Genomic DNA, 24,162 nt, shown 5'->3' on the forward strand with positions numbered 1-24,162 from the left:
TTTCCCGCTTATCGCGAGGGACCCGTTTTCACTTTAGTTCTCTGTGCACGCTCTCCGGACCGTTCCACACTGGATGCGTTTTTAAATCGCATTTCTCTAGATTTATCACAAAATTACTTGGGTTCCTGCAGCAGGGAGAAAAAGACAACGACGCCTAGAGGTCAATGGTACCTGCCTAGGCTTCTGATGCTGGTTGATGCGTAAGGTCGCAGCTTTTTTCCGTAAGTTTAATAAACTCAAGAGATGCACATAACACAGGAATTAGTCATCAACAATATATTATCATTTACTATATACAAAAGTCTGTCAACGCTTCGTAACTTTTCTACTCCGCAGCTGTAGAAATCACGTGGCGAAAAACGCTTCGAGGCTTATGATAGTGCATTTCCGACAGAAAATGTCTATGATGGCTGTCCAATAGAGAGCGGAAAAGCTGAAAACCTGAGGGCGCAAGATCAGATGAATGAGGAGGTTGCGGAATGATCTTCCAACTAACTCCTGTATAGTGTTTTTTACGACTAGCAGAAGGCGGATGGGCGTTATCGTGGTGTAGCATCACTTCAAGCAGTCTTTCTGGTTGTTGGCCTTGGACTGCGTCGCCAATGCGTCTCAGTTATCGACAATAAATGTCAGCAGTGACGATTTCTATGATTTTGGCTTGGAGCATGCGGTACTCATGAACCAGATTTTTGAACCTTCCTCATTGCACTGAAATGTTGCACGATTTTGGAACGGTATATTCCATCAAAACTACTACTTCTCCCATACAACATAAGTGGACCATTGTGGGTTAATGCGTTTAAGCGATCTTCATCAAACAGCAAAGGTCTTTTCTAAAGTAGTGAGTCACTAATGTCAAAACGATCCTCCTTAAAACGAGAACATTACTCACTTGCTGTGCTCTGACCAATGGTTATATCCCCTCTACGAAACACAAACAGAATAATACGTCGGAAATGCTCTGGTTTCTCCACTTGACACTCAATTTTGTAGAATCTAGAGCTCTACTCAGTATCTCTAAATCACGAAATAAATATATGTAAATTCCAGTACAACAGTGACCTACAAATAAAAAATGATAATCGATAAATAAACCCATAGCAACCTCAATACTAATATGCAAAACATATGTGGTGCCCGACAACTTAATGTTTCCGAGTAATCCTCACGGAACTAGCGCAAAAGACGCAGTTAGATTGGCCGTTAACGGTAGTCCCAATATGGACTGTCGAATGACTTCCTGGGACGCGAACGAACATCATCTAGAGCTAGCAGTGAGCCTCGTTTTCACACACCTTCGGGAGGTCAAAATGCACTTCTTTCGTCAATAGTACCATAGAGACCTATCCTCATACGTTTAAGGAAAGCTGCTGGTTTGCAGTAAAAACATTTTTAAGCATCTGGTTCCCCATCAAAAGCGGAAATTCCATTAATACATATCTTGATGATCACTGGGAAGCGCAAGCGATCCACGAAATCACCCGTTCACCATCATGTACGGGGTGACTCAGCTGACCGTACCTATGGACTTCATGCAATCCACAAGGCCTTCAAATAAATACCACATGCAAAATTTTCATATCCTCCCGCTCGCTACCAATTAAGTATTATTCTTTGGCTTAAAGCTGTTTTCGAATTGTCCCAGAAAACCATACAAAAGTGACCTTCAAACCCGTTTTTGTTGAATAACTCGAAAACCTTTGCCTCCAGCGAAAATGTGTAACACTACAAAATTTAACTACATAAAATTTTCTACAAAAAAGTTTGTTCATTTTTTCTATAGGATTAATAGTTTGCCTGTAGTGAGCGAGATAAAATGAAAACTTCGCACGTGTTTTTTGAAGGCATTGCGGATAATGTAAATCTTGTAGGTAGTGGCAGCTGACTCACTTTATATGTTACATAAAAGTTCTGAGCATCTGGAATAGCTCGATTGATAGCTGACATCTAAACGTTTATGGAACTGTAGTCATAAACGACATGGTGTATCTCCTTCAGTACACACAATTGAACGACAATATTTTAGTTTATGCATCCCTGGTTGTAATGTTAGCTTCAAATAGGCATTCAAACAGTAGTCCAGTACGTAAAATCTTCCTGCCGAAATGCTGGTTTATGTTACAAAAAGTTAGTGTCGCATTATTTTGAAACTGACAATGCCTCTGGATGCCTTTGGCGGCATGCATAGTACCAATATGTTTATGGGAGTTAGGTGTGAAGTCCTAACTACAATCAGCGCCTGTACGGTGTAAACACTGCCTCTATACTTAATATGTCTATGTTTCAAAATCTGTGTCCCGACTAGGTAGGAACGATTTCGGCAATATATGCCGCTGTTCTCACTTTGTAGACAACATTGGATATCGCCTTTCGTAACCAGTACTTTAAATTTTCCACTAATTTGCAATAGCTTCACTTTAAAAAGATTATATTCGAGGGCTATTTTCTTAACCTTCGATCGGTGGCGAAATTGAAACCACACTGAAAAACATGGAGGGGCTTTGAGATGACGTGTTGTGCAGTGTTTCCAATACGCCCATCTATCGCGCCATGTCGCACTTTTCGGTTCTTAGCGCACGTTGACCACCTAAAGATGCTTGGAGCAATAGTGTTTACCGTCAAGTGTGAGGTGCCTCATGAGATGCGTCCTACATAACGCAACTCTAGTCTTTCATGTCAGTTCTCAGCCACATGCTACAGGGAAACGAATAGTATTCCATTGGAAACTGCTGATCCCCCATGACACCACCTGACTTGGTTCCGTTGATTTTCATCTCTGCTTTCATGGGCCGCTCTAATGAAAACAACATTTTAGCAAAGACGACGAGCTGCAGACCAGGCAGAGACCTGGCAGAAATCACTGACGGCTACTTTGTTCGACGAGGTTACTGGAGAGTTCGTAACACGCTATGACAGACGTGTAATAAGTCTGAGGGTGGCTATGTAGGTGTTACTACATGCTGCAAATAAAATATTTTTGATTTTCATTGTGGTTTCCGTTATGCCGGGGCCAAGGTAGCTCCTGAGGGCTGGCAACCCGTAGTACACCACACAGGACGAGGTTGTCTATGTCCAAGGTGTACCAAAAGCTCCATGGTAAACTCCAGCTATTTACATACAAGATAACGGAACCAGACATTCCGAACACTACTACCTGCAGGGGAAGCACAAGTCACGTCCTGCAGGAAGTATCACTACGCCAAAATCTTACTGGATGGAGACAGCTATTTAGAGCCTAGAACCAGTGCCGAAGTTCAGTTCACTCCAGCTGCCGATCTCGTGTTCTTCGACCGCTGAAGATTACGTCTTCGTCTCTGAATTGGACTTACTAGTGCGTATGTGTATTACCACGAACCTTCGTGGAAAATTAGAAATCAAGTTGTGTTTGCCTCAATTAGGAGACTTTTACTGGCATCCTTATTTTACATTTAGTTTGTCGTTCAGTCATCAACCATATGAACTTACATCAATAAAAGTTGTGTTTGTGAAAAATTACGAATTGTCAGTTACAACACAAGTGGCGACGAGTTGGTGCCTGCGTGTGTCTTCCTCATGGTGGTACTTCTACTTCAACAGCTGGTCCAAAGTTTGCGCGACTTACTACAAGGTTTCCAACAGTTTTGCAAGAAATGTAACGATACACAGGAGCATTTATTTAAGGAACTTTTGCAGAACCCCCCGGTTCCACCGCCCCCGCCGTTTCCCACTTTCAACGAGGGAAACACACGAGAAGCGGCCCCTGCAGCATTTTCAGATCCACCAGGTTGTCCAACAGGCTACTCGTCGTTCCTACTTTTTGTCCTGGAACCAGTCCAAAGAGCATGTTCTCTTATCGAAACTCAAACCTCCGGATTCTTTGACTTTCTCCCAGATTTGTGGGGCTCTCACGGCTTACTACCGACAACAGTTCCACGTGTCTGCTGCTCGTGTCGAATTTTATCAGTGTCACAAAAAGGCTGGCCAATCCTATCCCCAGTGGGCAACGGAGCAGCAAGGTCTCAGCAGGAAATGTCACTTCAACACATGAGTCTCCAAAGAATCCTACGCGAACGAGGTGGTCCACGACCATCTCCTCCACCCTGCCCATGAGGCGGCTTTCCGGCGCAACGCCCTCAGACTTGACGATCCTATTCTGGACCAGATGATTGATCTAGCATTCAAGTACCAAGTCTCTATGGCGGCCGACAAGCTTTCGGAATCCTCGGCGGAAGTGGCGGCACTCTGCAACCACAACGACTTGGAACCCGTCACATCGCTGGCGGAGGTCGAAGATATTACCGCCGTCCGTTACGATGACCGGCGCCGACCGTCCTGTTCTGCACAGTGTCGTCAGGGCAGCCGCCCTCTCCAGGACGTCACGCCGTCGAACGGATCCGCGGGTCCGACGCAGGCCGTCGGTAAACGAAGTCCCCCACGCCAGCGCCGCCAGCCACTCCGGCAGCCGTCCTATACCTGATGCTTTAAGAACGATGCACAGGGAGACTGCCCTGACAGGTGAGCGTATTGTGCAGTGTGTATCCGTAACGGACTTGTCAGTTCGGTCTGCAGATCTCGGCAGCCACCCCTCATCCGGCCAATAACCGTCGGGGGCCTATACCCAAGGATATCAACCAGGTGCAGTCTTCGGGATCTTTCAAACTGATTATCGACGTTCAGGTCAACCGTCGGCCGCTGCAGATGCAGATGGATACCGGAGCAGCGGTCTCACTGAGCCGGCCGTAGTGGCCGAGCGGTTCTAGGTGCTCCAGTCTGGAACCGCGCGACTGCAACGACAACAGCTTCGAATCCTGCCTCGGTCATGGATGTGTGTTATGTCCTTACGTTAGTTAGGTTTAAGTACGAGGTTCAGTCAAAAAGTAATGCCTCCTATTTTTTTTCTACGTTTAATTGTCAGGAAATTTAAATGCAATTACATAGGTTGAAAACCACAACATTGAGGATCATTTTGTCATTTTTCAATGTAATCTCCGCCCATCTCTACAGTTTTGGTCCATCTTTGAACAAGGGCATGTATCCCAGCACGGTAAAAATCACAGCTCTGCTTCCTAAGCCATTGACGCACTGATGTTTTGACGGCCTCCTCATCTTCAAAATGAATCCCAAGATGAGCTTCTTTTAGTGGCCCGAACAGATGGAAGTCTGATGGTGCCAGGTCAGGGCTGTATGGGGGATGAGGCAAAACTTCCCATCCAATTTTGACAATCTCGTCAGAGGTGTGACGACTGGTGTGTGGTCTTGCATTGTCACGCAAAAGAAGAACATCTGCCATTGATTTTGTTGGGCGAACTCGCTGAAGACGTGCTTTAAGTTTTTTGAGGGTTGTGACGTATTGAACAGAATTTATTGTGCACCCCTGCTCCAAAAAATCAACCAGAATCACACCCTCTGTATCCCAGAAAACTGTTGCCATAACTTTCCCTGCCGATCGCACAGTTTTGAATTTTTTCTTCCTCGGCGAGCTTGTGTGACGCCACTCCATTGACTGCCTCTTTGATTCGGGTTCAAAAAAATGCACCCATGTTTCGTCCCCGGTCACAATTTTTTTCAGAAACTCATCTTCCTCCAAACGGAAGCGCTGCAAGTGTTGGGAGGCTATTGTTTTCCTTGCCTCTTTATTCTGATCGGTTAACATTCTTGGAACCCACCGTGCACAAACTTTTGAGTACCCCAATTGTTCAATAATCGACGCACTTCATCTGCAGTCACCCGACGGTCACCACGAATGATGTCATCATCTTGCTGAATGTTGTGTGGAGTCACTGCACTCACCGGCCTGCCGCTCCGCTTTTCGTCAGTCAACGGTGTTTGCCCTTCAGCTTCCTTACAACGACGAACCCATCGTCTAACAGTGCTGACATCCACTGTCACAACACCATACACCTTCTTCAGTCTTTCATGAATGCGTATGGCCGTTTCACCTTCTGCATTCAAGAATTCAATCACACAACGCTGTCTCAAACGAACATCGATGTCGGCCATCTTACAAACTTCTGCTGTGCTGCCACCTGTTGACACAGAAAGTTACTACTGCAGTGGATTGCAGAAGAAGGTTTGAGGAATGGCGCCAAATTCTAATTTTTCACTTAACTTAATTTTTTTAAGTAGAAAAAAAATGGGAGGCATTACTTTTTGACCGACCCTCGTAGTTCTAAGTTGTAGGGGACTGATGACCTCAGAAGTTAAGTCCCATAGTGCTCAGAGCCATTTGAACCATTTGCCCTCACTGATCAACTATTCCTCTTAGTCGAAGACTGGGGCGCCGCCACTGGCGCCCACACCTCCTAAGTAGGCGAGCACCCTTTCGGGTCAGTTCACAGCTACCGTCATGTATAAATCGTTTCGCCAGGAAGTTACCTTCCTTGTGGTCAACAATGCGGCAACGGTGGATCTGTTCGGGATGGATACCTTCCGGGCCTTTGGATTCATCATCGAAGACAGTGTTCACTTGGTGTCTTCCCAGGTTCTGTTCCTGGCAGTCGATACCTTGTGCACGGAATTCCAGGACTCAACATTTTCGGGCGTCGTTCCAGCTGAAACTGTCTGCTGGCCCAAAGTACTTCTGGGCCCAGCAGGTTCCCTACACCAGCAGCCGTTTCAACAAGAAATGGGCAATCTGAACGGAGGGAGTCATCACTCTGGTCCATTACAGTTCGTGGGCGACACCCTTGGTAGTACTCAAGAGACCAGATGGGCGTCTTCGAGTTTGTTGCGACTTCATGGCTATGCCTAACCCTCAACTCCCACGTCCTGAGGACCTGTTCTCCAAGCTTGCAGGGGAACAATTGATTTTTGAAGCTCGATCTTGCCGAGGCACACCTCCAAGTACCTTTAGATGAACCCTCTACTCAACTGTCCATTGTCAACAAACAGTTTGTGCTATTCCAGTTGAACCGCCTCATGTGTGGCATCGGTAGTGCACCGGCCATCTTTCAGCATTACTTGGAACAGTTCTTGCGCGATGTGTCAGGTTGTATAAACTACCTCGATGACATTGTTACCACTGGCTGTACCATGAATGAACTTATAAGTCACCTGTAACAGTTGTTACTGCGCCTGCAGACTGTAGGCCTAAAATTCAACCTTGCTAAATGCTCCTTTTTCCAACCTGCTATCTCCTACCTGGGTTACACCATTTCCTATGATGGCATGTCGCTATAACTGTCCTTCCTTGTCCTTGCGGCGTACACTGGGTAAAATTTCTTGCTATATAAGATTCATTCCCTCCGCTGCCCACAATGCGGCGCCCTTCCACCACCTATGCTGAAAGCACGTGCCTTTTCATTGGTCCGCGGCTTGTGAATTGGTTTTCTAAACCTTAAAGTGGAGGATGCACTCTGCGGTGTGTCTCATGCCATATAAACCCTCTCTTCCTCTAATGTTGGCTATAGACGCCTCAGACTGTGGTGTTGGGGCTGTTCTTTTGCACCGTCTACAAGATGGTTCGGAATGCCCAGTGGCATACATATCCAAATTCCTCACAGAGGCCCAATGCAAATATTCCCAAATTGAGAAGGAGGCCGTAGCCATCATCTTTGCCTGTACCAAATTCCTCCCATACCTTTACAGTGTATCTTTTTGCTTACTCACTGACCATTAGACCCTTATGGTCTTATTTTCCCCATCAGCCCAGTTACCCACGAAGACTTCCCATTGCCTGCAGAGATGGGCCCCATTCCTTTCTTGTTTTAGGTACACCATCCATTTCCAGCCCATCTCCCAGCATGCCAACACCGATGCCTTGTCTCGGCTCCCCTCTGGCCAGGATTCGGCATTCTATTCGTTGGACCTCCAAATTGTTCAGGTTAAAGATGATATACAGGTTGCATTATTTGCATTCCCAGTCACAGCTGGGAGGGTGACTGCTGCAACGTCCGCAGATCTGCTCCTCCAACTGAAGCGCCGCTATGTCCTCTTCAGCTGTCTGATGCTTCCTCTGCCTCCCGCCCAGGCTGACATCGGATTTTTCTTCTCCATCTGCCATCAACTGGTAGCCATCAATGGGGTGCTCCTCGATGCAGAAAATGAAACCAATCCACAAGTCATTGTACCACCTTCCCAGCGATTGCAGATTCTCCTCATCTTACATCAAGGCCACTGGGGAATTGCCTGGAAGGAAACCCTTGCACATCCCCATGTCTTCTGGGTTGGCATGAAAGCAGATGTGGAGTGCATAGTCCCAGCTTGTCAGAAGTGTACCCAGGCTCTTCCTACACCATGCAATTCTTTCCAATCATGGCCGGTCACTTCCCTCGCATGGGAACACGTCCATGTGGGTTTTGCGGGACCCTTCCTTGGGGCTTACTGGTTACTCGTCATGGATACCTACTGCCACTTCCCTTTCATTATCTGATACTCCTCTATCACCATAGAGAATACCATCATGGGCCTGTCAAAAATATTTTCCATTGATGGCCTTCCCATCACCATGGTATCACACAGTGTCACAATAATAGTATCCATGGTGTCTTTACCCCTCCTTTCCACCTCCACTCCAATGGATATGCGGAGCACCTTGTTCACACTCTTCAACCTCAGATGAAGAAGTACACAGAGGCCCGTTCTCTGGAAGAAGCTCTTATGTTAATTCTCAGTACCTACAGCGCCATGCCAGTGGGTGACATTAGTCCAGCCATATTGCTCCATGGTCGCTAGCCTCAGACCCTACTCCATCTTCTCCTGCTGCAGGTTGGACCTTGCACCATGCCAGGCACTTCCCTATATTCATCTGGCCCTAAGGTGTGGGCTCACAGTTTTGGGCCCCAGCCCAACTGGCTTCCAGGGTTTGTTATCCAGCTCCATGGTCGTCAACTGTTCAATTATGCCTGGAGAACAGGGTGGGTTAGCATCACCACAACCAACTGTGTCCTCCTTCCCTTGAGCAGGCAGAAACTCTGACTCCTCTATCTCTTCCATCACCGGTCCCATCCTTGGGCCCTATATTGATGGCCTCTCCCCAGTTGGTGCATGTCTTTCCTGGAAATAGCAAGCATATGCCGGCTGCTCTGGACCTGGGACAGCTCTGGGATATTCACCTGAACCCACTTCCTGGCTCTTCTAAGGCGCCACCTTGTTTGGACGACATGGACATCTCCATGCTGCTTGCCGAGCCCAACGTCGCCTCCCAACCACCACTGCTGTGGCATTCCATCAACCTTGCACACAAGGCAGTGCCCTTCTCTCCAGATGCTGGACTCCACCGCCTCCTTCAGGGAGACATAGCTGCAGATCAGCCTATGGCACTGGGCTATAGTGGTGCTCTCTCCCCCATGGTCGCCCATGCCACACCAGCTTTGGAAGGGGGGAGGAGTGTTATGCCAGAGCCAAGGTAGCCCCTGAGGGACGGGTACCCATATTACACCACGGAGGATGAGGTTGTCTATGTCCAAGGCGTACCAGAAGCACCATGGTAAAATCGGCTATTTACATACTAGATAATGGAAACAGACATTCCAAGTACTACTTCCCTCAGGATGAGCTGGAGCCATAGCTTGCAGGAAGTATCACTACGCAAAAACCTGATTAGCTTGAGACAGCTATTTAGGGGCTAGAACCAGCCCCAAAGTTCAGTTCACTCCAGCTGCCGACCTCGTGTACTTCGACCGCTGAAGATTACGTATTCGTCTCTGAATTTGAATTTTACAAGAGTGCGTATGTGTGTTAATATGAACCTTTGTGGAAAATTAGAAATGAACTATTGTTTGCCTGAATTAGGAGTCTGTAACAAACATAGTTATTTTACCTTTTCGTTGTTGTTCAGTCATAAACCTTGTGAACTTAATTCAATAAAAGTTGTGTTCGTGAAAAATTGCGAATTGTCAGTCACAACAGTTTCCGTGTCGTGACTTATCGCAGCTAAAAGAAAAAGAAATAGTCTTCTTGTGATGTACCCAAACCGATCTTGATGACTCAGAAAATTTAAATCATGGTTCATAAATAGATGAGTAAATAAATAACATAAATTGATCATAAATTATTGTACTTACAATGCTCACAATGAAAAGGAATGAACCCAACAGCCTGGCGCTTTTTCCAAATCGCATTTCCAAGTACTGTAAAATAAAAGGAAAAGAGTGTTATGGTCTAGACAAGTTGCTGAAAGTAAGTAGATATTATGACATACAATACTCATGTCTACGAGAAAACCGTTAAGATGTATATATGTATATAAGAGAGTCAATAGCTAATGATTATCGCTAGAACAGGTCTACGTAAGAAAAAAGTAAAACAAGACAAGTTAAAAAAAAAGGGAACATTGAAAATCAAGAGAGACCTTGTGCAGAGAAAAATAAATTAATTAATGGGGTCTGCATCCAGTGATACAAGAATGAATCTCTGCACCATATAGAAGCGTATTTATATTCTTAGCATACATATGCAGGGGAACACTAGTAACAGCACGAAGCCCCAATTTCCCTTGAGATTCGCAATACTTGTAAGAAGTGTTTAATTTCTTCGGTATTATTACATTCAGGATGGCTGGTAGCGATAAAATGCAGGACATATAAAAATATACAATGATAGATTTATAATATGATAAGAATAAATTAATTTTGTGTTATTATAATGGATTGTTGGGCCAATCCTTTGTATATCAGTTTCGTACATAAGGCGGAAACAGAAGCTGCGCTTTGTTACAGTAAGATAATTTAGTGTATGTTTATTCTTCCTCATTTTGGAAGGCCCAAATTTCTTCTAGTTTCCACACTTCTCGTATATTCTGTGTAATCTTACTTTAACTGGTAGTCGTTAAGCATTAGTTTGACTTTCCTACATTATTAAAAACACAATAGATGGCTATTCTTCTCTTCAGTCTCTTTCAATGTATACAGGTGTTTCAAACATAATCTGTACACTCCGATATTGTGGCATTCGGTCTGTACTGTTTTGGCACTATCAAGTCTTTATACTGTAGTTTAATAGCTTCGCAAACTTACATTGACATTAGATCTGAGCCTTGCGCGGCTTCTGTTCGTGCCGTATATTGCCTGGTATCTCGTCTTTCCGGTACTTCCGTCCCGTTTCTTATTCGATTTGATGGTGCCACTAAGTTGCTAAGTCGCTGCAGTCATGGACTGTGCGGCTGGTCCCTGTGGAGGTTCGAGTCCTCCCTGGGGCACGGTTGTGTGTGTTTGCCCTTAGGATAATTTAGGTTAAGTAATATGTAAGCTTAGGGACTGATGACCTTAGCTGTTAAGTCCCATCAGATTTCTCACACATTTGAACTTTTTTTTTTTAACTAAGTTGCTGGCTTGCCTGCCTGTGAGTGGCAGCAGCTGCGCTTATCGATAAGAACACTGTTGTACTATCTTTGGAGCGACCGTTAGTATTTCCTGGTCGTCGTGTGTCACGGGTTCGGTCGGGACAGAGCAGCAGTGAGGTCCGTACAGCCATTACTTGCCTGACCGTTGCCGACACACATGATTTGAGTGGGGACGATATTGGTTGGTCGTTCGGTCGGTCGTCTCATCGGACGACGTGTATTTGGTCGCTGACTGCTTCTGCATTCGCTGTGTGTGTCGACTTATGTTTTGTCATAGTTATTCCACAGTGACCATATTAGTACTGTTCGAGTTGTTTGTAGAAGTGTTTTTGTGCAGCCGCGTGTAGCTTGTGTGGTTTTGTCTGTGCAGTTATTTTAATGCTGTCTCCAACCTCGACTGAGTCAGTCGGTTGGGACAGAGTGGATAAGCCTACGCGGTGCCAGGCCAGACCTGGACCGCTGGTGGCATGCACGTGCTGTCGGATCGTGAGGCGTTATCTGCTTGAAAGCAAAGTTCGGTACCTATCGAACCTGGACATTGAAGCTGAGTGATCAGTTAACCTGTTATGAAACTTCAGCTATTGTGGCATCTCTTTGTTCGTTTGCAGGTTGTTGCTCCCTGTGCCGTTGGAGCCGGTGAAATCTTGCAGCTGTCTTCCTATATTGTGATTAATTATTAAAATGACTGTTACTTGACAGTGAATTGCACCAGCCATATTTTCTGCCCTGACGCCGTTAACGCCCCAGTTACCTGCCCTGGTCGTTAGCGTAGTTTGCCGTCAGTGTACCTTTCCTCATCATATTGATGCTGTCCAGCACAGCATGTAATTCGACAGCATTTTAAGTTCTTTGCTTCTTATTTTGCTTAGAGTGGTTATTGTTCCCTTGGCTGTTTTTAAACGACAATTTCTGACGACGTAGTGCTTTTCGTATCATTGTCCTCGGCCGATATTTAAATTCCATAGTTGTGCCGTTGGTTGGACGGAAGGGAACTGGTTAAACTGTTGGTCGGTCCTTGGGCCATCCCTAGTTGGCTGCCTGTCTCACCTCAGCTTACGTAGTTGTCCTTCAGCTTGCAGTTTAGGCCTTCAGTCGCTAATTGTTATCAGTTACATGTTTTTTTTTTAAAATTACCTTCTGTTTATAAGTACTTCTGATTTCTACGCCAGGCCTTCATCCGTCCTTGTTTTTGATGTGGTTTTGGGCCTTCAGCCCAGAAAGCATCTCAAGTTATCTTAAATTAAGCCTTCAGCCATATTGTCTAATTGTAATCTTTTAAAGCAATGTGTAAATAAGTGTTCTTAGAAAAATAAAGTCGTATGTTTGATTATGCAACTCACAGTAACTGTTTCTGGCCCTATCCACAATTATAGCCTTATCCTGTGAGCTCTCTGAGTACCTACCAACCAAATTTCAATATCATTATTATACTACGTAATTCATACCAACCTGTGTCTTCATAATGCCAAGAAAGTAATAATAATAATTTTTGATTAGTGTGTATGTTGTACTATCGATCAGAGTCCATTTTATGTATAACAGAATGTTATTACAATTTTCTCTGTAATTTAGCCCCTCTCAAATTTTCACATGCAGTGACACGTCACGGTAGTGTTGCGCCGCGGTCTCGTCTAGCAAAGCAGCAGGCTTCTGTGACCGTCTCAGATATAATACGTCATAAGAATGGTGACGCAAGAAACCTCAGTAGGTCTTTTTGCTCAAGAAGGTGTATCCAGTTAGCTGCCACTGCAGAAATCGCTGGCCAATACAACTCCGCCTAGGCCGGGATGTTGGTGATGTGACACGGAAGTTGGGGAAAAGATGTTGCTCAGTGGTCACGACTTGTGTGCCAATTATGTTAGATGGCAAAACGTCCAACACTTCAGAAAAAATAATGGACTAGGTTTGCTTGGATATCACCAATAGTTGGCAAGTTGTGTGTAGCCACCACCAGGAATAAGCTACGAGAGGAGGTCAACGCTGATGTACAATTCGAATGTGCCAATATGCCCCTACCGACGGACTCAGCCTCCACTGGCCGCTCGCCTTTGTACACTGTCAATGGGACGGCGCCTGCTTCTGATCACCGATTTATTCCAAATTGACGGTGTATAACAGACCTTGGCCATATGGTGTTTTCAGTACGCTGCTACTGCAGAAGTGGGAGCACCATATGGCCAAGCTTTTTAAAAATAGCATTTATGGCTCCGTTCTGGGGAGGCACTAACCTTTTATGTAGCAGAATGTCCACGGAGCAATGGTAGGGGTACAGAGCGTCTGGAGATCCAGCGCCTTCGCGGAACCATTTTCTCTTTCCTATTTCTACAAATAAACCAAGATAATTCTTAGTACGTGGTGTTCTTTCTTTCTTTCTTTCTCCGTCCGAACAGGGTACAGGAGGCCCAGCAATTTCGATCGACTGATAAGAATCACTGGATGCAGATCTTGAGGACATTCGGTCAGCACACCGCTCTCCCGGCTGTTGTCAGTTTTCGTTAGCGGAGCCGCTTATTTACAGTCAAGAAGCTCTTCAATTGGCGTTACAATGGCTCAGTTCATCCCTCTGGTCAAAAGCGCTCCGGTCACCCATCTAAATACTAGCCAAGCCAGACAACGCTTAACTTCGGTGATAGGACAAGAACCAGTGTTAGCACTGGGTCAAGGCCGTTGGCTAGCAAATCAGTTACCATATTTAAATGTGTTATCCTGCACATAGCATTTAATCATATCAAATACAATACATTGAACAATATGTTGGTTTATATGCTGGTGAGTGAAGAAATAACTGTAAACAAGGAAAAAGAAGTTTTACGTACGGACCCGAAACAACGACTCTCGGATTACCGTTCTGCAATCTTCCCGATCCGCCACCCTGGAATATGCGCTATCATAAATGGCTCATGCTTAGTCCGACACCCGCCAAAAATAAAATTCTACTTTTAGAGTTCCGGACCTCAATCGGTAAAAGCCGAACCCTTGTAGGGTCACTTCGTCGTCCGTCTATCTGTCTGTCTGTCCAATTGTTATAGATATTTTTCTTGTCTCAGGAATGGGTAGACGTATCAAGTTGAAATTTATGTTGTATACTAAGGTCTACAGTGCCTTGCCGGTGTAACGAATGGAAACTTCTAAGCCAATGCACTCAAAAAAGACTGGCATTTATGTCACTTATTTTCATACTCGAAAACTCCTCATTAAAACTTATAGCGTTGACTAGAATCATGAAATTTGGCAAGAGGCCAAGTTTCACAGTACAACCAAAGTTGAAAGTCCGGAAATTGTTAATCTGTAATTATATCACACGAAATTAATTTTTTCATTTATTATCAGTCTTTCTATCTGGCCATCCGTCTGTTAAGACCCTTTTTTTCTCAGGAACGGGTACACGTATCAAGTTGAAATAGGAGTACTAAGATCTATAGTCCTTCGCGATGTAATGAACGTGAGCATCACAGTCAATGCACACAGAAGATACGGCCATTTATGTCAGACATTCTCGAAAACTCACTTATCAAAACCTCTAGCATACTTCCTGCCGGTCTAGAATCATGGAATTTGGCAGGAAGTAAGCTTTTACCGTACAAGTAAAGTGAAAAACCACAAATCGTTAATTTGCATCTATATCACACGAAAAAATTAATTCTTTTGTAATTTGTTATCCGACGTCAGTACTGAAATTAAAACATTCTCAGAAGTCCTGAAATCCTTGGGACCGGAAAGTTGTCAGTATCAGTGTTGATGACAGGAAAAAAGCGTCGATATTCTCGATTCCCAGAAGGGATCAACTGTCGTTATGCGTAACTGTATTTGTGCGGAACCGTCTGTGCGCAAATCCTACTCACAGCTGGACATTTTTATTTGTAAACGCTTGGCAATCTGCAGCTCCCACTTCTATGACTATCGTTTCTGCACAAGACCTGGATACACGAAAAATTCTGTCGAAAAGCCGCGTTCCCCATGCACATTTAAGTGCTGCAGACTTGGTGCCTTCTATGGAACACTCTGAGTTGTGACGTCACTGTGAACTCTTTCGCCACGCCACACTGTACTGAAGTTTGTACGCACACGACACACACGTCTAACTCATATGCAGGTATGAAGGTAATCGAGATTTTCGTGTTTTAGTGTGTTATTTTTATTGTTATTATTGTTAAGCTTGGTATTAGTTACGCTGTCTGTTTCCATGATCGGTAAAATGCTAAGGTATTACTTCCAAGGACTGCAACTTCTTTCAGTATCTCAGAGGGCACAGCTCTTCATTTTGGTGGAAGACTCACAGTATTAGACTACATAGATCTGTAGTACCGAGAAACCCCTTCAATGTAATTTTAAACTCTTGATGAACCCTTCTTCGAGAGAGACGATTTTGTAATTCAGCATTCTTTTGCCTAAGATGTTTTATCTCAGTACCAATAATTTCTAGTTGTTGGTGCAAGTGTGCATTGTCGCCTCCACTTTCGTTAGTTTCACGGTTAACGTTTTGTCTAATATAGTAATTATTTCGTACTATTGTTACCTGTTAAATAGCTTCTTTATAGCAGCTTCGTTTTGTGTCCTAATATTTTTCTCATTATTAGGCTCATCATTACGCCCTCAGTCAGCACCAGATTACTGTGCGGCTCGTTCCGGCGGAGGTTCGAGTCCTCCCTCGGGTATGGGTGTGTGTGTTTGTCCTTAGAATAATTTAGGTTAAGTAATGTGTAAGCTAGGGACTGATGACCTTAGCAGTTAAGTCTCATAAGATTTCACAAACATTTGAACATTTTTTGAGCACCAGATTATGATAGATTTACAATTGAAACAGCATCAGTCTTCAGCTTGAATTTTGAAGAAATGTTGAATAGTTCACCTTTAAAATGCCTTTCATAATCCAAATTAGTAAAGTTTAATGGACAGGCACGTGAATTTTCGTTTCGCCTCATTGTTGTTTCGAAATGTATGTCACTTAATCCTTAATTGATTTGTCTGCTGTGATTAGTACAGCAGGCGATCGTGCAGTAACCATCATTTTCTAGTTAAAATCTTACTCTAAGAAAATTCCCCAATACACTGATAATTATTGTGTATTTAATCGCCAGTAACAAATAAAATAATCATCTTGTTTTTGCTCGTAAACGCAATTACGACAAATATATTATGGTATTCGCAGGCTACTGAGCAGTTGTAGGGTTCACTCTGACGTCAGAGCGCACCTTGCAATAGCTCATGCCCATCGTGTATATTAGTATCCATGGTGTCTAAAAATCGCATTGCCAAATATGCTGCATTATTGTGCTGTGTCCTGCAACGAGAGAGGTGAGGCAATGGTTAACACAGTGGCTTCCTGTTCGAGAGGACGGCAATTCAAACCCCGTCTGCAGCTATCCTGTATTGCTTATTCCGTGACATCCCTTTTTGGTTCAGGGAAATTCCGGCTTGGTTCCTTTGAAAAAAGGCACGGCCGATTTCCTACCCCATCATTCATGAATACGAGCTTGTGGTCCGTCCCTAATGTCCTCGTTGTGGACGGAACGTGAAACACCAATCTCGTCGTCGTCGTCCTCCTCCTGCTCCTCCTCCTCCACTGCCTGCCGCAGTCAGCCCTGCTACGGAGGCTGAGTCAGCGCCGCCGCTGGAGTGTTGAGCACAGCACCTCGCCATGTCGCCGCCCACTGCTTCTGCGATGCGGTGCAATATCAGTGAGAAGAGTGAGCCGGGCTGTAGTCCGTCCCAAAGATTTGCCTCCACCTCGTGGATCCATGGTATCGCTGCCTGCTTGGACGACTCATGCCATTGATAGTTAAAGCTGGTACACGGACCGGCTTGGAGGCAGTCTGTCTCCGCGTCAGGCCTTGTACCTTGCCTGGATGCTAGCTTCTTCAGTGCTTTAGTTTTGAGTGAATGAAGTCGTACCAGATCCGTTCCGGGGCGGACACGGTGAGCTGTGTATGCGTTGCTACAGTGAACTGTAGATGGGAGCAGCCGCCGGCAGTTGTGGTCGGGCGGTTCTGGGGGCTTCAGTCCGGAACCGCGACGCTGCTACGGTCACAGGTTCGAATCCTGCCTGGGGCATGGATGTGTGTGATGTCCTTAGGTTATTTAGGTTTATGTAGTTCTAGGTCTAGAGAACTGATGACAGACCCACAGTGCTCAAAGCCATTTTAACCATTTTGGGATCACCCGCGATGCACAGTGGCGTTCAGAGTCCAAAGTAAAAGGATTTGGGGGGACTGAATTTGGATAGCAGGAGGCGTCAGCTAATTTCTGTCTTCACAGTTGCCGAGCGCTCAAAGTGGATGGATAACTGGGTCATGGAACCTATTTACCGAGGCTCTAGACCGGTATATTTTGGAAACGCTGAGCATCAACCACTTTACATGGAAAAGTTTTATTGCCTTCGCCGTGAAATAACTGGTTAAAAGTGGTACTCTCTCTTAACGTCATCAGTATTACGTTTTACATTGAGGTGACTTAAGTCATACCATACCTCATAACATCGTGTCGGACCTCCTTAGGACAGACGTAGTGCAGCAACTCGACCTGACCTGCTCCCAGTACGTGGTTAGAAGCCTGCTGCAGAAATACTGAGCCATGCTGTTTCTACAGCCATTCCTAACTGCGAATCTGTTGCCAGTGCAGGACTCTGTGCACGAACTGGCCTCTGAAATGTTGTTGTGGTCTTCAGTCCTGAGACTGCTTCGATGCAGCTCTCCATGCTACTCTATCCTGTGCAAGGTTCTTCATCTCCCAGTACCTATTGCAACCTACATCCTTCTGAATCTGTTTAGTGTATTCATCTCTTGGTCTGCCTCTACGATTTTTACCCTGCACGCCGCCCTCCAATAATTAATTTGGGGTCCCTTGATGCCTCAGAATATGCCCCACCAACTGATCCCTTCTTCTAGTCAAGTCCAATTCTATTCAATGCCTCCTTATTAGTTATGGGATCTACCCATCTCATCTTCAGCATTCTTCTGTAGCACCACATCTCCAAAACTTCTATTGTCTTCTTGCCTAAACTATATATCGTCCACGTTTCACTTCCATACATGGCTACACTCCATACAAATACATTCAGAAACGACTTCCTGACAATTAAATCTTACTCGATCTTAACAAATTTCTCTTTTTCAGAAACGCTGTCCTTGCCATTGACAATCTACATTTTATATCCTCTCTACTTCGACCATCAACAGTTATATTGCTCCCCAAATAGCTAAACTCATTTACTACTTTAAGCATCTCATTTCCTAATCTAATTCCTGCAGTATCACCCGATTTAATTCTACTACATTCTATTATTCTAGTTTTGTTTTTATTGATGTTCATATTATATCCTCCTTTCAAGACCCAGTCGATTCCGTTCAGCTGCTCTTCCAAGTCTTTTGCTGTCTTTGACAGAATTACAATGTCATCGGCGAACCTTAAAGTCTTAATTTCTTGGATCTTAGTTCCTACTCGGAATTTTTCTTTAGTTTCCTTTAGTGCTTGCTGTATATACAGATTGAATAACATTGGCGAGAGGCTGCAACGCTGTCTCACTCCTTTCCCAGCCACTGCTTCCCTTTCATGCACCTCAACTCTTATGACTGCCATGTGGGTTCTGTACAAATTGTAAATAGCCTTACGCTCCCTGTATTTTACCCCTGCCACCTTCAGAATTATAAAGAGAGCATTCCAGGCAACATTGTCAAAAGCTTTCTCTAAGTCTACAAATGCTAGAAACGTAGGTTTGCCTCTCCTTAATCTATTTCCTAAGACTTGTCGTCGTAGGGTTAGTATTGCCTCACATGTTCCAACATTTCTACGGAATCCAAACTGATCATCACCGAGGTCGGTTTGTACCAGTTTTTCCATTCATCTGTAAAGAATTCGTGTTAGTATTTTCCAGCAGTTGCTTATTAAACTGGTAGTTCTGTAGTTTAAACATCCGTCAACACCTGCTTTCTTTGGGATTGGAATTATTATATTCTTCTTGAAGTCTGAGGGTATTTCGCTTGTCTCATACATCTTGCTCACCAGATGGTAGAGTTTTGTTGGGCCTGACTCTCCCAAGGCTCTCAGTAGTTCTAATGGAATATTGTCTACTCCCGGGACGTTGTTTCTACTTAGGTCTTTCAAACTCATCACGCAGTATCATATCTCCTCTCCTATTTCATCTTCATCTACATTCTCTTCCATTCGTATAGTACTGTCCTCGAGAACATCGCCCTTGTATAGACCCTCTACATACTGCTTCCACCTTTCTGCTTTCCCTTCTTTGCTTAGAACTGGGTTTCCATCTGACCTCTTGATATTCACGCAAGTAGTTCTCCTTTTTCCAAAGGTTTCTTTAATTTTACTGTAGGTAGTATCTATATTACCCCTAGTAATATGTACCTCTGAAATACGTCCCATTAATGTTCGATCGGATACGTGTCGGATCTGGGTGCCAGTTGACTCGCCCGAATTGACCAGGGTGTTCAACTCATTCGCTAACAACTGTGGCATAGTCACAAGGCGCATTATCATCCACAAGTATTCCATCATTGTTAGGGATAGTTAATTCCATGAATGGCTGCGACTGTCTCCAAGTAGACGAACATAACCATTTCCAGTCGATGATCGGTTCATTTGGACCAGAGGACACAGTCCATTCTGTGCGAACGGAGATCACACCATTAACCTTGCACAGTGCTTTGTTGACTACTTTGGCTCATTGCTTCTAATGGTCTTCGCCACACTCGAACCGTACCATCAACTCTTACAAAATGAAATCGGGACTCACGCGATAACTCTACTCAAATGCCGCAGCTCTCGGTCGTTAACTGCAGTCCGTCAGCCACTGCGTTGTCCGTGATGAGAAGTAATACCTGAAATTTTATACTCTCGGCTCACTCTTGACCCTGTGGATCTCGGAATACTGAAACCAATAACGATTACTATAATGGAATTCCCCTTGCGTCTATCTACAACCACTACTCTGCGTTCAAAGTCTGTTGATCGCTGTCGTGTGGACATAATCATGGTGGAAACCTGTTCACATGAGTCGCCTGGGTAAAAATGACAGCTACTAGAATGCACTGCCCTATTATGTCTTTTGTACACGATACTACCGCCTTTTTCACGTGTGTATACAGTTACGCTATGAGTTTTGTCACTTCTGTGTAACTGTTATTCGCTGTTAGGAACGCACTTCTGTGTAATGTACAGTAATAGGACGTTGTTGTGGTGCTTGGAGAGCGAAACTGGTTTCCCAAAAGTTTATTGTTACTTTTCAAGTCCTTAGGTAGCAGTGTCAAACCGTGTGCAGCTTTTTCAGCCTGTTGCTAATTTAAAGCATATTCTGGGTCATTTAATCCGCAACTGTGCCTACTCGTAAATTGTTTGGGAACAGACCGGCTAGCATTTAGTGTATCTGTTTAAAATATTGGATATGAGCCATTAATTTTGATTGCTGTACTCACTAACCGGGTTAATAGCTTCGTTCGTTTTCTACATCATTTTGTTTTCAACTCGTGCTAAGCTCTTCACGTTTAACAATATACGTGTTTTATCATGTTTAGGTGATGTTAATTATTTATCTATTTGTTTGTTAAAAGTCACACTTACCTGAGATGGACTTCTCTTTAAAGGGTCTTGTATATTAACGCAGTTGCTTATGGACATTCTTCATGCGCGGTAATTTTTTCTCTGAATGTTTTAGACATTCCTGACCATGCTGCTGTAAACTGTTGTGTAAAGCTTATTTGAGGCGGTTGGTGTTTGCATTCAGTGTGAGCCAGTAGCTGGTTTCTTCAGCAACTAGAATCATTTGTTGAATGCAGAGTTGTAATGATTTAATTTGATGAGTTTTCATTTTTAATTAAATTTGTAAATTTTTCATGTAATAAATTTTTAAATTCGAGGTTCGCTTCCTCTGCGTGGTCTGTTTAAGCACCTTACACTACCGAGTCTCAGTGTTTACTTCTGTGTACCTATTCTGATTAATTCTGTGCTCCTATTTATGTCTTTGCTCTTGCCATTAAGTAATTCTGCTGTTCTTAGGGTTAACTGAAGTAACGAAGTAATCTGTTTAGAATAATGTAATCAAAATGCAACGTAAAGTGATTCTAAAGCTTAAAGTAAATTGACCACAGCTCAGGGCTGCTATCTTATTGCCTCACCACAATTCCCTGACCTAATTCTCACTGCGCGTTTGGGGACGTTGGTTGTCCTGCATTACCACCATGACTGACGTAATCCCTTTGCTTTATTTTAATTTGGAGTCATTAGTCGTCTGACTGGTTTAATAGGGCCCTTCACGAATACGTCACATGTGCCAACCTCTCAATCTCAGAGTAATTTCTTATATAATGAAGAAGAATATTCATCATTGATCTTTTAATGACGGAATGTCAGACAAGCGCTTGGTGACCACATGCCACCGTGGTGAAGTGCGGGCTGTCCTGATCACTAACAGCCCAGAGCCACCAACCATCATAGAAGTCATCCAGCCCCGGTCGCTTCAACACGAAGCAAATGTGCTAAGTATTGTTAACGAAACTGATAAGTTACTGGTTTGGCACTTCCTATCATGACGAGTGGTCCTCTGTGTTGGTAATATCTTCATTTTTGAAGGTTTAACTTGTTCCTCATATTAGTGGCCACTAGTCATTTCTTAGCTGATAATAGTTTGTAGTAAATAAATAAGAGTGGAATTTTTTTCGTTTGTCCCTGAAAGATTTTCGTGGCTTCAGGGATGCAACAATTGGATAAAAATTTACCACACTGAGTGCCATGATGAATATATAGCAACAGAATGATGTACTGTATATTGGCACGGTGGGAGGTTTAGGGGGTTGGGTGGTGCGCCTACCCGTACGCGCTTGTTGCTAGTCTTACTACAGCGTGCGTACGGGATTACCTCATTTTCGTCGAAAATGAAATTGCTCAAATTCAAGAACTGATATTGCCAAATACATCTACTTGTAATGCTGATTAACGTCATAATATTATTTCTGTTCTAAATCGATATTTACTACCCCAAAATACCATCCCTTATGTTGAGTCTCCTTTACATTGTATACCGGCTCCTGCAGAAAAGTTAGTAATGATGAGAAAATTCATGTATAGATGAAAGGACTTGGTTTACTTGCTGAAAGTGTAACTGTAACTGGAGATATTACTTTGTACTATAATTATTAATAAAGTGTGATTCGTGACATGTGTAACCGCTAGATACACATCGCGAACCGGGGGTTCAAAGGTGAAACAGTTTGAAAAAATTCGAAAACATAGTGCCGCACTGCCCGCTGAGCGCCTAGCGAATGGGTATATATATCAAGAAACAGTTGTGAACAATCATTCATGATACTTCTTACAATAAAAGCGAAGCATTTCACTGCACTGACCTGAGCTGTAGAGGACAGGAAGTGGACAGGTTAAGAGTAGAAGGATTAAGTAGCGCTTCGAGGCATGGGAGAGAGCGGGAGGGGGTTGGAATGAGGAGCTATGTAATTAGTGCTGGGCTGAGATAGGGAGAAGTATAACGTGCGACAGTGCGTGGTAGCAGGAATCTCAGATGGTGGTAACAAGTACAACCGGGCCAAGACATACGGAGGACCTGAAGTCCTGATTTGTGAACGAATAGAGATGATAGGGCTAGATCGGACAGGAAGAATAAATGAAACGGTGGATTTAACTGTCTGGATGGTGGAAGCAGTGAAAGCTGCTACTCGTCATGATAAGGAAGGTGTGTAGCTGTAGGGTTGGTCGGATGTATTAGTATCAACTTTGAAACATACCAGGAGGAAAATGACAGATCAGTTTGAGACAAATTTTCGGGACGTATAGGATCTGCAGAGATGTTCAATGTGGAACAGCAGGTAACTATTTTTATCACTAGGTGAAACAATGCGCGTTGAGCAGGTTAAGCGGATGCTGAAAACAGGAGATTGTAAATGGCATTTAGTGATTTGGAGCGACTGACAAAAGCTGGGGAGAAGGTACATAAAAAGATATCGACATAGGGGAAGTTGAATGAATGTTTCATAAATGTACAGTGTAGTGAAGGAGTGCAGGCCCATTTCAAGCAAGGTTTTCTAGTTGAAGTTATAGAACACTTTCCCCTTTCACCGTTACTAGATGATGAGAAGAGTGACGAAACTCAGATAAATTTGTAAATGCGTGAATAAGCATGGGTTGGGTGAAATCTAGCTGACGATAAGAGGTGCAGCACTGTTGGGCTGCTTTAGCGCACGTGTACGCGCGCGCGCGCGCGCGCGCGCGCGCTTGTGTGTGTGTGTGTGTGTGTGTGTGTGTGTGTGTGTGTAAAGTGGGAGGTATTTCCCCGTCAGGATAAAGGAAACAGTTAAAAACATTAATGGACGAAGCTTCAGACTTACCTCGTAGGTCGACGTGATGCGGAGCTCGTGAAAGACTGGCAGATACGTGAAGCCAACGAACACGGGAGCAATTAGAATGGGCACCTTCATGAAGGCGTACTGCGTGCCCCGGAGGTACAGCTCAGTTGGAATGCCGATCAGAGTTACGCCCGAGACGAAGCTGTCAGAGAAAAGGCCATTGCTCTCAAATGCTGACGGCTAGAGACTGGGTTAGGCGATAAGGATAAACCATTGAAAACGGAACATGATTTTCAACAGAAGTACTACTTGATATCACCAACATCAGATTCAAAATAATCATCAGAGTCATCGTATGTGGTTTCACCTCATTTCTTAGCATTGCTTTAAACATTGCCAGCGATTACAGGCTTCTACTATACGCACACACACTGCCGCTACATAGTTTCTAATAATGAAATCGAGCCTAAAATTTTCCCGGTTAATCTACGTCCCATTTGCCTGGCTACATATCCACCAAAACTGTATTATATTTTCCTTGCCGTTATAAGTATATGTCCAACTCGGGTCTGTCCCATTATCCATTTCTTTTGTTCCCCG

General features: G+C 44.1%; 1 protein-coding gene across 2 annotated transcripts in view; it reads right to left on the bottom strand.

Moving 5' to 3' along the window:
* Nucleotides 1–24,162, bottom strand: part of LOC126284566 (sodium-coupled monocarboxylate transporter 1-like) — a 420,449-nt gene that overhangs the window by 123,283 nt on the left and 273,004 nt on the right. The window contains exons 3-4 of one of the 2 annotated variants that reach the window (XM_049983577.1): nt 23,605–23,764; nt 9,984–10,049 (exon numbers count right to left, since the gene is read on the bottom strand). The exons of the other annotated variant lie outside the window; for it this stretch is intronic. Coding sequence (XP_049839534.1) covers nt 9,984–10,049; nt 23,605–23,764 — 226 coding nt within the window. The remainder of the gene's footprint in view (nt 1–9,983; nt 10,050–23,604; nt 23,765–24,162) is intronic. 2 annotated transcript variants of the gene reach the window in all.

The sequence above is a fragment of the Schistocerca gregaria genome, chromosome 8 (assembly GCF_023897955.1).
Source record: "Schistocerca gregaria isolate iqSchGreg1 chromosome 8, iqSchGreg1.2, whole genome shotgun sequence".
In the NCBI taxonomy this organism is placed as follows: Eukaryota; Metazoa; Arthropoda; class Insecta; order Orthoptera; family Acrididae; genus Schistocerca; species Schistocerca gregaria.